Consider the following 16,262-nt stretch of genomic DNA (forward strand, 5'->3'; position numbering starts at 1 on the left):
AACTCCCTGCTACCCTCCCCCATTGGAAAGGGAAAATGAAGATATATAGTTTCTAATTTCCTGCATATTTGAATATTTTTATTGCTTTAGTAAGTAAATGTTAAGTGGAATGAGAATAGAATTCTGGAATCACACTCTCTCTGTCAACTTTCTCTAGCTATTATTCAATATTCTTCTGGCATCTAAAATTGCACATGGGGAAGTCTAGCACCTGCTTGACTTTAGTCCTTTGTGAGTGTCTTGTTCTGTCGTGTTTCCAAGGAAGAACATGGGTGAATATGAACCTCTGGTGAGTCACGCTGATTAGCAGAAGCTTGTAGAATCCTTAACTTAACCTTAAAATTTACTACTTTATAAGACTCTCTAGGTTATTTGTACTTTATCAGTTTTGCCTTCCACACAATGAACCCTTTTGATCCAAAAATTCACATTTTCACTTCGGTCAAGGTTTCATCTAGTATATATTTGATGATTTTTTTTTCAGTTCTATTTGTTGTATTTTTCCAAAGACAATAATTGCCTTAAAGATTTAGTCACCATTATATGCCTTCCATATCTTTTATTTTCTCACAGATCATTTTTATTACTTTATATTATTCCCTACTGCATTGTGAAAGATTTGATTTTATGGATTTGATTTTCTGCAATACTGATTGTAAACTTTTCTACTTCTATGGCCATTTTCAGTTCTGATTGTTTTTTGCTTCCCTAAGTAATTTGCTTAACTTTCTAATTAAGTTTAACATAATCACAGTAAAGTTTACAAATTTTATGTGTGGAGCTAGATGACTTTTTATAAATATATAGTCCTGTAGACCCACCACCCAAAGACAGCTAGTACTTTGATTGCTATCACTATAGATTAGTTTTGTCTATTTTTGAGCTTCATGAAAGTAGAATTATAAAATATGTTCTCTTTTGTGTTTGACTACTTTTGCTTAATATTGTATTTGTGGCATTTTTGAATGCAGCATGGTTTTTTTCATTCTCAATGATGTCTAGTATTTTTTTTTTTTTTTTTTGTCTTTTTCCGTGTCCGGCAACGGATCGCAACACTCAGTGTCGCCCCCGCACCGGACTGGGACCGGCAACGGGATCGCAACCCTCGGTGCTGCCCCTGCGCCTTGCTCAGCCTGTGAGCGGGAACCGGTCTGTATGTGGGATCCGAACCCTCGGTGGGAGCGCCTCCGCGCTTACCAAGCGGCGCACCAGCGCAGTGCGCCACCGGGCCGGCCCCTATACACTTTCAATACATAGATTTGTGCGACTTGGAAAAATAATCAGGTTTTCCTTGGAATATTCTTTTTGTTTTCTTTTTTTAAATCGTTAAGAAATGACTTATTTTTGATTTTCTGATGATTTATAGTAACCATCCTATTGGTTTCAACATTACGTTGTTAGGAGGGTACTAATCTTATTATGCTTGAGGTTTTGTTTCTCCATTCTTGGTAAGATGGAACCAAATCACCAGTGAGAGTTGGTAAACTTTTTCTAAAAGGGCCAGATAGTAAAGTATTTTAGGTTTAGCATGGCATATGGTCTCTTTCACAACTATTCAGCTCAGTTGTTATAGTGTGAAAGCAGCTATAGACAATACATAAATGAGAGCATAGCTCTGTTCCAATAAAATAATCTTTATAAAAACAGGCAGTGGGCCAGGTTTATCCCATGGTGTATAGCTTGCTACCTACATCTAGAGTATATACAGTAGTATGGAATTGCAGTTCCCAAATAAACATCCCAAATATAGGCACTTGTTCTAATTGCAAATTAATGACTTTACAGTTAAAAGAAAGGGAATAGGTTGGATTCTTCCATCAAATTTCTTTTTTTTCAGATGTAGATTGTTTTGTTGTAACTAATCATTTTGATTAAGATATATCATAAAAATTCCCGATAAAGAATTGTTTTAATTAGTATGAAAATTTAGGCAAGATACCTGAAGTTACATTTTATTTATTTATTTTTCTTCCATGCAACTTTATTAAGCTATAATTTACATACCATAATATACATCTGTTGTATAGTAGAAGTAAATTATTTTAATTCCATGATTAAATTATATTCTATGTAATAAAATTATTTTTAATAAACTTATAGAGTTGGCAGCCATCCCCACAGGTCAGGTTTAGACCATTTTCATCACTCCAAAAAATTCCCTTGAGCCTGTTTGCACTCAGTCCTGGCTTCGACCCCAAGCCCAGGCAACAACTGCTCTATCTGTCTCTATAAATTTGCCTTTTGTGGATATCTATATAAATGGAATCACACAATATAGAGATTTGCTCCTTTTGTGTGGCTTCTTTCACTTGGGATAATTATTTTTGTGGTTCATTCATTCTGTAGTATGTATCAGTATTTTGTTCTTTTTTATTGCTAAATAACATTTAATTACATGGATACATTACATCTATATCACATTTTGAAAATGATGCATATTCAGATTGTTTCCAGTTTTGGACTACTATATTAATAATGCTGCTGCGAAAATTAACATACAATTCTTTGGACATATGTTTTTATTCTCTTCTGTTGATTCCTAGAATTGGAATTACAGGGCTGTGTGGTAAGGTTATGTTTAACTTTTTAGGAAACTGCCCAAATGTTTTCCAAACTAGATGTACCACTGTATATTCCCATTGGAAATGTATAATAGTTCCAGCTTCGCCACATCACCACCTACACTTTGTGTCTTCTATTTGATTATAGTCAATCTTATGAATATATAATGGTATGTAATTGTGGTTTTTAGTGTGCATTTCCCTGACGATATATAATGGTATGTAATTGTGGTTTTTAGTGTGCATTTCTCTAACAACTAATGATGTTTGGTATTTTATTATGCACTTGTTAGCCAATCACATGACCTCTTTGGTGAAATATCTATTACTCAAATCTTTTGTCCATATTTAATTAGGATTTTTGTCTTCTTTTTGTTGAGTTGTAAGACTTTTTATATTCTCAATACCAATCTATTATCAAGTATACAATTTGCAATTATTTTCTCCCAGTTTGTGCCTTGCTTTTTCACTTCCTTAATGATGCACTCTGAAGCGCAAACGTTTTTCATTTTAATGAAGCACAATTTATTGATTTTTTTCTTTTGTTAGTAATGCTTTTGGTGTCATTTCTAAAAACTCTTCTTATCTCCAGTTCACAAAGATTTCTTCTGTGTTTTTTCTTTAGACGTTTCATCAGTTATATTTTTAATGCATAATAACAAAAACCACAACAAGAATGTTCAAAAATACTTTTGCTTTTTTTTTTTAATCATTATGAGATACTTTCTAGGGCTTGCCCAGTTAGCTTGCTTGGGACAGTGTGGTGCTGATAAGACCAAGGTCAATGGTCCAGTTCCCTATACTGGCCAGCCACCAAACAAACAAACAAACAAACAAAACAAAAAAACCTTCTTAAAACTTTGTTGAGAGAGTCCACATAAGGGGAATTATTTTGATATTTTGTGTTGGGTTCATATGTATGTGTGTATATATATATATGTTTATATATATACTTATATGTAAAAGAATTCTTAATTAAGAATTAATATAAGAATTAAGAATTCCTATAAATATATATAAGAACCCAACACAAAATCTCTCATTGTCTCTTTAAAATCTATTAGTTTTTAAAAATGAGCTTGTATTGATGTCTTAGTATTTTTTAATATAGTGAAATTATCCTCTATTACCTATACACATTTTCTTTCCTTTTAAATTGCTGCTGGATAAAATGATAACATTTAATAGAAATGTAACTCCAATCTCAGTAGAAGTGGTTAAGAAGATATCATGATCACTGACAAAATTCTTAGCCCAAGAAGTGTGGTTTTTTTAATGATACTGAGCAGCCTTTTTAAAGGAAAAAATTACTATTAACTTTAAATTCAATGACAGCTCTTAATGTTTGTCAAATAGAGATAGTAATCAAACTATAATTTCTGACAGCTGTGCTTTCTTTTTTCCTCAATCTTAGCTTTTTTGTGGTTGAAGATCACATTTTACACACAACCCAGGGCTTAGTAAATAGAGCCTACATTGATGAACTATGGGAAATGGCACTTTCAAAAACCATCGCAGCGCTCCGTACCCACTCGGTATGTAAGAAGCCCAAAAGAAGTTCCTACTTAAAGCTGATTATCTATATACTATTCAGTGCTTTACTGCTTTAAAATCAACGTATGTGTATATCTTTGGAATCACCCATTGGAACTGTACATGTTCTTTAAAGACACATGGAAGTAGCCCCTTCAAATTGCCATATTCTCTAACATTGAACTTACTTTTGTGAATGCTCTTTGCAATGAGAAGACAACAGGTAACATCTATTGATTGCTCTGTATGTATCAGGCATTGTTCTGTGTACTTCAGATATACTGTCTCACTGCAACCCTATAAAGGTAGGTGTTATTATTATATTTACTTTATAGTCTGGGGAACTGAACTTCAGAGAGGTTAGGTAACTAGCCCAATATCACACAGTAAGAGGTGGAGCTTGTATTCAAACCCAGACAGTCTGACTCTGGAGACCGTGTTTTTAGCCACTATTCCATAGTGCCATCTATAATGTCTATTAATATTATAAACATTGATTTGGAGTACACCGTTTTACTGTTACTTTTTGAAAAAAAGTTTACAGCTTATTCAATTGCCTAATTATCAGTTCCCATGATCTGTTGATGTATTTTAACATAGCTTGAATTTTTGGTGACAATCCACTTTATTTCAGGTACAGAATGCTGGCTCTGAATTATTTATTTATTCGTTCAGTATTTTTGAACACTGATTATATGTTAACAGTGAGAATACAACAATGAACAAGACAGATAAGTTCTTTGCTCTCAGATAGTTAGATTTTAATTGGGGGAGATACCCAATAAAAAAATAAACAAGAATATCAGGCAGTGATAATACAATGTAGACAATTTAAATAGAGTGATAGATTAGGGCAATAAGGTGTTAATCAGAAGTGGCATTCTGAGATCAGCATTATCAAGAAGTCACCACTTATGCAAATATCAATTAAATGATCATTTTAAAGCATAAAGACAGTAGTGCAAGGGCTTTTATGTCTGAAGTGTTTGAAGAATAATAGTGAGGAGTCAGTAACAGAAGATAATTTAGTGCTTAAAAATTTTCATTAAATGGCTCTACTGTCCATCTAGGTGTGCTGGCTAAAAACTTATAAGTCATTCATGACCTTTCAGCTCTCTTAATTCATCAGCAAATGTTCCAGACAGAGTAAACACCATGAGCAAAATCTACGAGAGGACTTCAAAAAGTTCATGAAACTATTCATATTACCTTTTAATTCTATTTTTCCATGACCTTTTTGAAGTAACGTCACATGATTAAAGGGAACATAGTCTTTTTAGAGAATTTAAAGAAGTCCAGAGTTGACAGAACATAGAACATAGAAAGCTAGGCAGGAAAGGTAGGAAGTAAGAATGGAAAAGTAGGACCCATTTGACCTTTTGAGCAGTGGGCTGAATGGAGTGTGTTCCAAGTGGGATTGGGGTAAATTGGAGTGAGATGATTAGATTTGCATCCTGAAAATATTATTCTGGCTAAAGTATGGACAGTGGATAAGGGGTAAGAATGGATTTGAGAACCATTATTGTAGGCTGGTGTAGTATTCCATGTAAGAGATTATGATAGCTTGGATCAAGGGTTAATAGTGGATATAAAGAAATGTGGATGAGTTTGAGAGATTTTTAGGAAGAAAGATTATAAGAGGTGAGGGGAAAAGAAGTGTCAAGGTGATGCCTAGGTTTATAGTTTTCTTCCGTGGATGATAGTGTTCGTGGTCTTGATAATTTGGAATGGGGAAGTAATGAGTTGACTTTGGGTATGATTATTCTGAAGTGTATTTGTGTCATCCAAGTAGCAAATTCTAGGAGATTGGTTAATGTACGGGTTTGAACCAATGAAGATATGTCATTATTGAATGTGTTGCAAATATTTCTCTCCTTTTATTTTTATTTATGGTTTCTTTTATAGTGTATGGAAATTTAAAATGTTTAATTAATTATATTTATCATGTATTAAGTTTCTCCCCATTGCTTATATGTGGCCAAAGACTTGATCTGATATTTTTACCATTTTATTCTTTTGTCATAATACAATCTGACAAATTTGAAATATATTTTTTAAAGTTTTTGTTTGTTCTGAAATTAGAAAACAGTCCCTTAACTATTTTATGGCTGGATTGTTATGCATTTATATGTTTACAACCACTTGTTATTTACTTTCATTTATGGTGTAATTAAAGATTTTGTTTTAATTTTTTGCAATAGTGCATCTATTGTCCTAGGATTATTTTTTGAATACCTTATTTTTCTCCACTGAATCGTGTGTTCTAACATATAAATATTAATTATATAAGGAAAATATATTTATTATAAGATAGAAAATTTTTATTATTAATAACAAATTTTGGCCATAATTATTAGCATTGTTATTACTTAGCTTTCTTATATGTAAATTTAGAAACCCTTTCTTCAGTTCCTAAATACAGAGTATATAATACATAATACATATTTTAGTAAGGAACATGATTTGTTTTTTATTTAGTGCATAATGAATTTGTTTTAATTTTAATATAAATTTACATAATATTTCATTGTAGGAATATGCCATTATTTTTTAACTGATACATTTGATATTTAGGGTTTTTTTTAAATTGGCTTTGTTGGGCCGAGCCCGTGGCGCACTCAGGAGAGTGCGGCGCTGGGAGCGCAGTAGCGCTCCCGCCACAGGTTCGGATCCTATATAGGGATGACCGGTGCGCTCACAGCGCTCACTGGCTGAGCATGGTGCGGCCGGTCTCAAAAAGGACAAAAAACAAATAAATAAATAAACAAAATTGGCTTTGTTTTTCTAGCTATTAAAAACATTGCAGTAAATGTTATTTTATTATTTTTTATTTGTATATAATAATTGTATATATTTATGGGGAATATATGTATTGTACAATGTATAATGATCACATCAGGGTAATAGGGATATCTATCACTTGTACACTTATAGTTTCTTTGGGGACGATTTCAAACTTTCTCTTCCAGTTATTTTGAAGTATACAATAAATATTTGTTAACTGTATAGTTATGTGTAGTCACCCTACTGTGCTCTTGAGCACTAGAACTTATTCCTTCTATTTAATTGTATTTTTTTTACTAGTTAACCAATCTTCTTTATTCCCCTGTTCCTCCACCCATTCCCAGCCTCTGGTAACCACTATTCTACCCTCAACCTCTGTAAGATCAACTTTTTTTTAGTTCCCGTAAATGAGTGAGAATGTGGAACATTTATTTTTTTTCTGTGCCTGGCTTACTCCATTTAACATAATGTTCTCCAGTCTCATCCATGTTGCTGTTAATGACAGGATTTTATTCATCTTTATGGCTGGGTAATATTCCATTGTGCATATGTACCACATTCTTTATCCATTTATCCATTGATGGACACTTGGGTTGATTCCACATCTTGGCTATTGTGAATTTGTGCTGCAATCAACATGGGAGTGCAAATATCTCTTCTGTTTTCTGATTTCCTTTCTTTTGGATATATGCCCAGACATGAGAGTGCTGGATCATATGGTATTTCTATTTTTAGTTTTTTGAGGAATCTCCAAACTGTTTTCCATAATGGCTATACTAGTTTATATTCCCACCAGCAGTATACAGTTGTTCCTTTCTCCACATCCTCCCCAGCATTTGTTATTTTTTTGTCTTTTTGATACTAGCCAGTCTAACTGGGGTAAGATGATATCTCATTGTGATTTTGATTTGCATTTCCCTGATAATTAGTGATGTTGAGCATTTTTTCTTATACCTGTTGGTCATTTTTATGTCTTCTTTTGAGAAATGTCTGTTCAGATGATTTGCCCATTTTTTCATTGAATTGTTTGTTTTTTTGCTGTTGAGTTGTTTGAGTTCTTTGTATATTCTGGTTATTTTCATCTCTTGTCAGATGGTATATTCTTCCATTCTGTAGGTTGCCTCTTCAGTCTGTTGATTGTTTTCTTTGCTGTTCCGTTCTATAGATTGTCCCTTCACTGTGTTATGGATTGTTTTCTTTGCTGTGCAGATACTTTTTTTTTTATGTACTCCCATTTGGCTAATTTTGCTTTTGTTGCTGGTGCTTTTGAGATCTTAATGCAAAAAATCTTTGCCCAGACCAATGTCCTGTAGTGTTTCCCCAATGTTTTCTTGTAGTAGTTTCATAGTTTCAGATCTTACATTTACATCTCTAATCCATTTTGAGTTGATTTTGGTATATGGTGAGAAATAGGGATCTAGTTTCATTCTTCTGCATATGGATATTCAGTTATCCCACACCATTTATTGAAGAGAAACTTCTTTCCCAAATGTATGAGGGTACTTCAGAAAGTTTATGGAAGAATAGAAATGAAAGAGAATATGAGTCTTTTTGTGAACTTTTTAAAGTACACTTTTTAAGGCAGGTTCTTGGCGTCTCTGTTGAAAATGAGTTGATTGTAAATGTATGGATTTATATCTAGTTTCTCTATTCTGTTCCGTTAGCTCATGTGTCTGTTTATATGCTGTTACCATGTGTTTTAGTTATTATATCATGGTGTTTGGGTTACATGTTGTTTTACTATACCATGCTGTTTTGGTTACATGTTTTGGTTACTATGGCTTTGTAGTATATTCTGAAGTCAGGCAGTGTGACACCTGTTGCTTTGTTCTTTTTGCTCAGGATTGCTTTGGCTATTTGGGGTTTTTCTAGGTATTAAAAATACTGTAGTGAATATTTTTATAAATATATATTTGCATAACTGATTATACTTAGGACAAATTCTTAGAAGTTAAATTAGTGAGTTAATAGATCTGTACATTTCTTAGGCTCCAGATGTTGCTAATTAGCTCTACAAAAATATTGAATCATTTCACATTCTGAGGAACTTCTATTAGAATGCCTATTTCCGTATTCCTTGTACTGAACAGGTTATGTTTAAGAACAAAATATCATACCCAATCTGTCAGGAATTTATCTTATTTGTATGTACTTTTACTTGGTTTATACTGATATTGAAAATCTCTTCACATTTTTTTGGTTATTTGTGTATCTTAGAATTTACTGTTTATACACAATTGCTTTTATTTTATATTTTAATAGGTTTTTATATTTTACTACCTATTAATAAAACATGAATGTTAGCTTTTAGTCTAAAGTTAGCCTCTAGTCTGATATATATATATTTTTTCTTAGTTTTCTGTGTCACTTTCCTTTGTTGTTCTTTTCTGCAGCTTTATTGAAGTTTTAAAAATTTTGTGTAGTTAAATTTATTGATCTTTTGCTTTACAATATGTCTTCTATTCCAAAGAATATGTAATTATTTGTCTATGTTTCATTTTAGTATTTCTATACTTTTTTTTTTACATATAAATCACAAACATAAAAATTGTATTTTAGCATAAGGTGTGAGTTTAGACCCTATCTTTAATTATTTTGAAAATGACTCATCACTTCCCGTAGCATTATTGTGATAATCTGTTGTCTTAGTCACTGGGACTGCCATAATAAAGTACCATAGACTGGCTGGCTTAAGCAACAGAAATTTATTTTCTTACAGTTCTAGAGACTAGAAGTCAGAAATTAGAGTGCTAAGATGATGTTTCTGGTGAGATTCCTCTTCCTAAGATAGCTAGCTGCCTTTTCTCTATGTCCTTTTTTGGCCTTTTCTCAGTGTGTGCCTGTGGAGAGAAATACTGCTTTCTTGTATCTCCTTCTCCTTTTATAAGGACACAATCCCACTGAGTTAGGGATATCACCCATATCACTTTATTTGACGTTAATTACTTCCCAAAGATCCCATCTCCAAATACAGCCACACTGGGGGTAAGGGCTTCAACATATGAATTTTGTGGAAACACAACATTCGGTTCATAATATCTGTTCTTTCCCTACATATTTTGAAGGCTACCTTTATTATATAATAAAATATTATGCATACACTAAGATCTGCTTCTAGTCTATATGATTTGCTCTTCTCTTTCTCTCTGTCTCTTTCTCTCTCTCTCTCTAAAATAAATTGAGAAAGAAAGAACAGTGACAAAGGAGGGGTCGACATAATAAAAGAAGGGAATTTCCCTGCAGCAAAAAAGATCAGATTCTTAAACTTGAAAGGAGACATTGAGTGTCAAGTGGGGTAACTGTCAGGAGACAGTTTTTTCATATCTGAAATTTTATATTTTAATTTGAGAGCAAAAGAAAAGCATTTTTAAACATGTGAGGATTCAAAGTTTACTCTTTGTCCTTCCTATCTTTGAAAGACTCTTATTGGTTTTCTCCAAAATATGAAAAAGAAATCTAAAATATTAAATGGGATAGGATTAAATAAAATTTGTGCAAGCAATGAGTAAAACTTATAGATAATTCTCAATAACTGATTATTTGATTATTTGTAATGATTAATGCTATTAGTAATTCCTACGGAAGGAGAGACATCATATTCAAAAAGTTTTTAAAATGAAGATTCGGGATTATTTCAAATAAACAGTGGACAGGAAGGATATAACTTATTAACCACTATAACATAATTAAAAAGAACTGATACATTAAAAGAAACGGAAGGAAATTTTAAAAAAAGAAATTCTAAATCGAAATTGAAAACTTAAAATAAGATGGCTTGAAGGCTGGCTAGTTACCTCAGCTGACAGAGCAAGGTGCTGATAACACCAAGGTCAAGGGTTTGGATCCCCATACAGGCCAGCTGTCTAAAAAAAAAAAAAAAAAGTGTCTCTAATAGATCCAAATATGTCACTAATCCCAGGAAATATCAAAGAATGATAAAGTTTTACAATATTGTTACTAAGAGATAGTCACAAATTAAGATTACCTAAATAGATAAAATATAGGAGAAGCAGAAATGTCAGTATTCTGTGAGGCAAACAGAATTGAAGTTGAAGAACTTCAAATGGAAGAAGAGGGATATTTTGTATTGATATTAGTTTTAACCCACTGAAAAGATAATAGTCCTTTTAGAAGGGACAAGGAAGCATCAATAGTCATATATATGAAATAAAAATTGTTAGTAATAAAAGAGAAACTGACAAATCAAATTATTGTGAGTGAATTCAACACATCTCTTTCAGGAATTGAGAGATTCAGTAGAAAGCAAGTAACAAAATTGTAATTGAGCTGTCCAAAGAACAAAATGTCTTCTAATGCCTAATCCCTTTCATGTTGCTAAAAAAATCACCTTAGAAAATGAAGCTATTTTCTTATCTTGTTTCAGGTGTATGGTTTTCCTGTAAACCAGCTTTTTGACATGCTGTTAGAAATCAGAGACCAGTATAGCGAAACTCTGCTAAAGAAGTGGGCAGGTATTTTCAGGTGAGAAATGATCTGTCGTATGTGTATTTATGTGTAAGGTTTTTCAGATGTAATAAGCAACAAGTATATGTGGCTTATATTTTCTAGTTACTCCAGGTTATGATCCAGAATTTAAGTGAATTATAATCATGTCTAAAATGATGTTCCCAAGATATCCAATCTCATAGCTATGGTGCTGGGAAGTCCCCCTGCTGTATTTTGGTATTTTTGTTTCCTTGGATAAATGTCAGGTTCCTTGGTTCAAACCATCCAGATCATCTTATGTCTTCTCATTCTTTTTTCTGTTTTCTTTTTGGGGATCATGTATAGTCTGGCTCCAAAAGGTAGTGGCATTTGAGCCCTTCCGAACCCTCAGCGGGAGCGCCGCCGCGCTTCCCAAGCGGCGCACTACAGCAGTGCGCCACCGGGCTGGCCCAAAATCAGTGAAGTTTTAAAAAAGTGGTATATACTTCAAAACTAATGAACTTTTAAAATTGTGATATATACATGTTTGTATCCTGCTCATAGAAACTATCTTCTGTGTCAGTTAAGTTTTCAGATTTGTTGATATGAAGTTATACATGGACTTTATTTGTAATTTTAATTTTTCTCTGTATTTATATTTTTCCCTTTTGTAGTCTTTGTATTGTTTAGTGTTTTTTCTTTGTTTAATCAGACTTGCTTAGATTTGTCTATTTTACTGGTTTTATTTTTAATGTGGGTTTTTGGTTTAATTGATAAAATCTTTCATATCTTTTCTATGCCATTAATTTCTGCTGTTAATTTGATCAATTTTATTCTCTCACTTACAAATTCTTGTAGCTATAAGATCTTATATTGTTCTTTTACTCTTACTCTTCACAGTTTATGAACATATCCTTGATCATCACTTAGTCTAACTCATCTGTATGTTAATATACATATTTATATTTCTAAAACCTAGATTTATGTAATGGTATAATTGTATTTAGGGGAGAGTTATATCTGCAAGAAGTTTGAAAATTAATAACATGGTATATCCATAGTGTAAGGTTCTTTGGATGTGATGCCTTTAGTGAGTTTCTGTTTTGATTTTGGTAGTACGGTCTCTGCTTTTAGAGAACCCTCAGTCTAGTTAAGGAGGGACAATCTATAGATGAAAAAAATTTATGATTAATACAGAGCATTAGATGAACTTAATGAACATAATTTGGATTTATAGAAATTACTTTTCCTACCTGCCAATTTTGAAAATTAAAAGTTCTAGTTCCAGGGCCGGCCCGGTGGCGCACTGGATACTGTGCCACTTGGGAAGTGTGGCGGCGCTCCCTCCCGAGGGTTCAGATCCCACATACAGACCGGTTCCCTCTCACTGGCTGAGCGAGGCGCGGGAGCAACACCGAGGGTTGCAATCCCGTTGCCGGTCCCCAGTCCGGTATGGGGGCAACATTGAGGGTTGCGATCCATTGCCGGACATGGAAAAAGACAAAAAAGACAAAAAAAAAAAAAAAAGTTCTAGTTCCAAATTAAAAAACATAATCAAATGTATCTTATTAAAACAAACAAAATCAACCACTGTCTTCTCTAAAGCACACATTCTTTTGTTGTTTACTTCTCACTTGCCTTAAAATTTTTTGTCCCATTTGTAAATCTCAGAAACTTAGTAGATCATGTTTATATTGTATTCTATTTGTTTCAGAGTGTAGTTTTCTTTCTGACTTCTTTGAAAGATGGTTTTAACCCAAAACAAATAGCTTTATTACGGAAGGAATATTATAGGGTATAAGAGGGACTAGAAACATTCATTTTGAGTTGTGGTATATATACTCATACAACCATTGGAGTTCATCAGAAAATTATTTTTCATTAACCCACTATTTCTCCCTCCCTTCCTTCCATCCTTCCTTATTTTATTTATAGAAACATACTTGATTTGGACAACTACAGTCCCATACCAGTAACAAGTGAAGAGATGTATAAAAAGGTAGTAGGACAATTCCCATTCCAAGATATAGAGCTGGAAAAGGTAAGGAATACTTTAAAATAAACTTCTTAGGTTCTTTTGGCATTCTGTAAAAACTTTCATTGTATCAGTTTCATTGAAAGCATTACCTTCAACAGAATGGGTTAGAATTCTAAAATACCTTCAAAGGACTCTTTCTGGAGCTTAGAAGAATACAGTTTCCTAATTTATGAATCAGTAGTTGGCTCTGGAGTCCTATCACATGTGAAGTGTTTGGAGGATTGTTGGGGGTGTTCTAATTATATTTATACTTTGAAATACTTGCCTTTATTGTACTCTTAATACGTTTTCTCCCAAAAACATACAGTGAAATTTACCCTTCGTTGTATATAATTCTGTTGGTTTTGACAGTGCATTGATTTGTGTGTTCACTACCAGAATAACTATACAGAACAGTTCCATTGCCCCCCCCAGATCCCTCATGCTGCCCTTTTGTAATCAACCCCTACCCTAATTCCCAGCCCCTGGAAACCACCAATCTGTTCTCTATCCGTCTACTTTTGCCTTTTCCAGAATGCCATAGAAATTCATACAATATGTAACCTTGTGAGATTGACTTCTTTGACCCAGCACAATGCTTTTGAAATTCAATCCAAGTTGTTGAATGTATCAGTAGTTTATTCCTTTTTATTCCAGACTACATACCACAATGTTTATTCCTTTACTTGTTGAAGGACATTTGAATTATTGTTTTATTTAAATTTATGTCTTATTCTTTTTAGTACCAGAAAACTTTTCGAGACCTTTTTTTTAAATTTGAAGTTGTTGAACAGATAGTTCAAAATGTGGAAGAAAATTCCTTTTGTATTTTAAATAATTTTTAAGTATCTTCAATGTTCATTAGTTTGTGACTTGCTTTTATTAATTCTTGCATTTGCAGCAACCATTTCCAAAAAAGTTTCCTTTCTCTGAATTTGTGCCAAAAGTATATAACCAAATTAAGGAATTTATCTACGCCTGTCTGAAGTTTTCAGAAGATCTTCATCTAAGGTATAATATGAAACAGTGGAAATGCAACCAATGCTAAAAATGTGATTCTATATACGCAAATATTCTAAAAAACTTTCGATATTCCCTTAATGAGAATTCACTAGAAAATTGTAGTATAACATACTAATTTTAACATTCTACTTTAACATTCTTCTTTAAGGTCAGAAGGGGAGTAGCAGGTAAAATCCTTTGGAAATATTGTTATTGCTCTACTTGTGTGTATATGTTTCTGTATGTGCTAGACTTTAGGCTCCTTTGTTTCTTTATTCAATTATTGGTTTATTCATCATACATTATGACTAATCTATTGTTTGTCAGATGCTGTTTAGTTGTGAAGACATTAAGATGCTGGAAATACATTCCCTGTCTTCAAGTCTAATTGAGACACTGAACAATTAATGATAAGTGCTGGAGATATATGGGAGCAGCACACGTGCCAACGTTAACACAAATTGAGGATGTTAGAAAAGGCCTGTAATGGCACTGGGGAAATGGCAGGAAACCCTTTTTTTCTGTATGGCACAGGAAAAGACCTATTGCTATTTCAGGAAGGATTGAAGGAAAAAAAATGTTCTACCCCTGGGAGAAGAAGTGAAAGAAGCAGTCCTGTGCCAAGGATCTTATACCAATGCCAAAAGAGGTCTTCTACTTTGGGCAGAAGGGCAGAAAACTCCTGTACTAGATTCACTACAAATACAAAGCAGAGTTTGGCCTCCAGTGGAAGGAGGGGCAGGGATATTGTGCAAGCTCCACTCCTGTGTACCAAGCACACAGGGCATACCTAAGACTAGTCTGGCCAGGGCAAAAGAGTATGTCCTTTGATTCTCACTAACAGCTTAGCAAGAACTGTGTAAGAAGTGGCAGAAATCTACCACTGGTTGATGGCCAAGAATGTAGACAGAGAGATTCCCTTCTGTGTTGGAGACATACAGGTATAGCTGAAAGCTGTGTATGGTGGAGAAACATCATGAAAAATCCTCTGGCCCATTCTATCATTAGAGGAATTTGAACTCAGTAAGGCATTGAATCATGGCATCAACAAAACTCAAACCCAGCTTAACTCCTGCCTCAATTGATTCAACCCCCACACTAATGACCCAAAAGGAGAAGAGATATGGTCATTTCCAAGCAAAAATACTGTTTTCCTCAGCCTCTATTGTTTTACATATGATGTCCAACCTTCATTCAAAAATAGTGATATACAAACAAAACAAAACAATTAAAACAACTCATTGTAAAGGGACAATGAAATGAACAGAACCAGACTCAGAGATGACCATATGATTAGAACTACTAGTTAGGGACTTTAAAATGCCACATGTATGTACATGTAGGGACTTTTAACAGACAGATGGAAATTGTAGGAAAGAGTCCAGTAGAAATTCTTGAGTTAAACAGTTTTTGAGATGAAGGATTCCTTTGAGGGGTTCATCAGTAGACTTGATCTAGCTTAGGAAAGAATCAGTGAGTAAAAGTTACCCAAACTGATACACAAAGAGAAAAAAAAGGGGAAAGAAATACAACAAAGTTCCCAAGATCTGTGGGGCAATTTCAAAGAGTAGATCTAAGAAGAAGACTGAGAGAACAGGGAAGAAGAAATTTTTGAGAGATAATCGCTGAGAGTATTCCAAAAATAATGAAAGACATCAAACCAGAGATTCAAGATTTTGAGAAGCCTAATCCAGATGAAAAATAGCAACAACCAACAAACAAAAAATACTTAAAGACACCATATTCAAACTGATAAAAATGAAAGGAAAAGATAACATTAAAAAAGCCATTCAGAAAACCAAACATCACATACAGCCATAATGATAACAATTACAGCAGACTTCTTGTCTGAATCTCTGTAATCCAGAGATAATGGAGTGACATCCTCAAAGTACTCAGAGAAAAATCAAGCAGAATTCTATATTCAGCAAAATAACTTT

General features: G+C 33.5%; 1 protein-coding gene across 1 annotated transcript in view; it reads left to right on the forward strand.

Moving 5' to 3' along the window:
- Positions 1–268: 268 nt before the first annotated feature.
- The window catches only part of LOC103603238 (exocyst complex component 6B-like), a gene marked incomplete at its 3' end in the record, with an annotated part of 36,855 nt that continues 20,861 nt past the window's right edge, over positions 269–16,262 (forward strand). Inside the window, exons 1-4 of the mRNA XM_008587730.1 lie at positions 269–289; positions 11,263–11,360; positions 13,239–13,344; positions 14,222–14,331. Of these exons, the coding sequence (XP_008585952.1) occupies positions 269–289; positions 11,263–11,360; positions 13,239–13,344; positions 14,222–14,331 (335 nt within the window). The remainder of the gene's footprint in view (positions 290–11,262; positions 11,361–13,238; positions 13,345–14,221; positions 14,332–16,262) is intronic.

This window comes from Galeopterus variegatus, unplaced genomic scaffold (genome assembly GCF_000696425.1).
Source record: "Galeopterus variegatus unplaced genomic scaffold, G_variegatus-3.0.2 Scaffold4517, whole genome shotgun sequence".
Taxonomy (NCBI): Eukaryota; Metazoa; Chordata; class Mammalia; order Dermoptera; family Cynocephalidae; genus Galeopterus; species Galeopterus variegatus.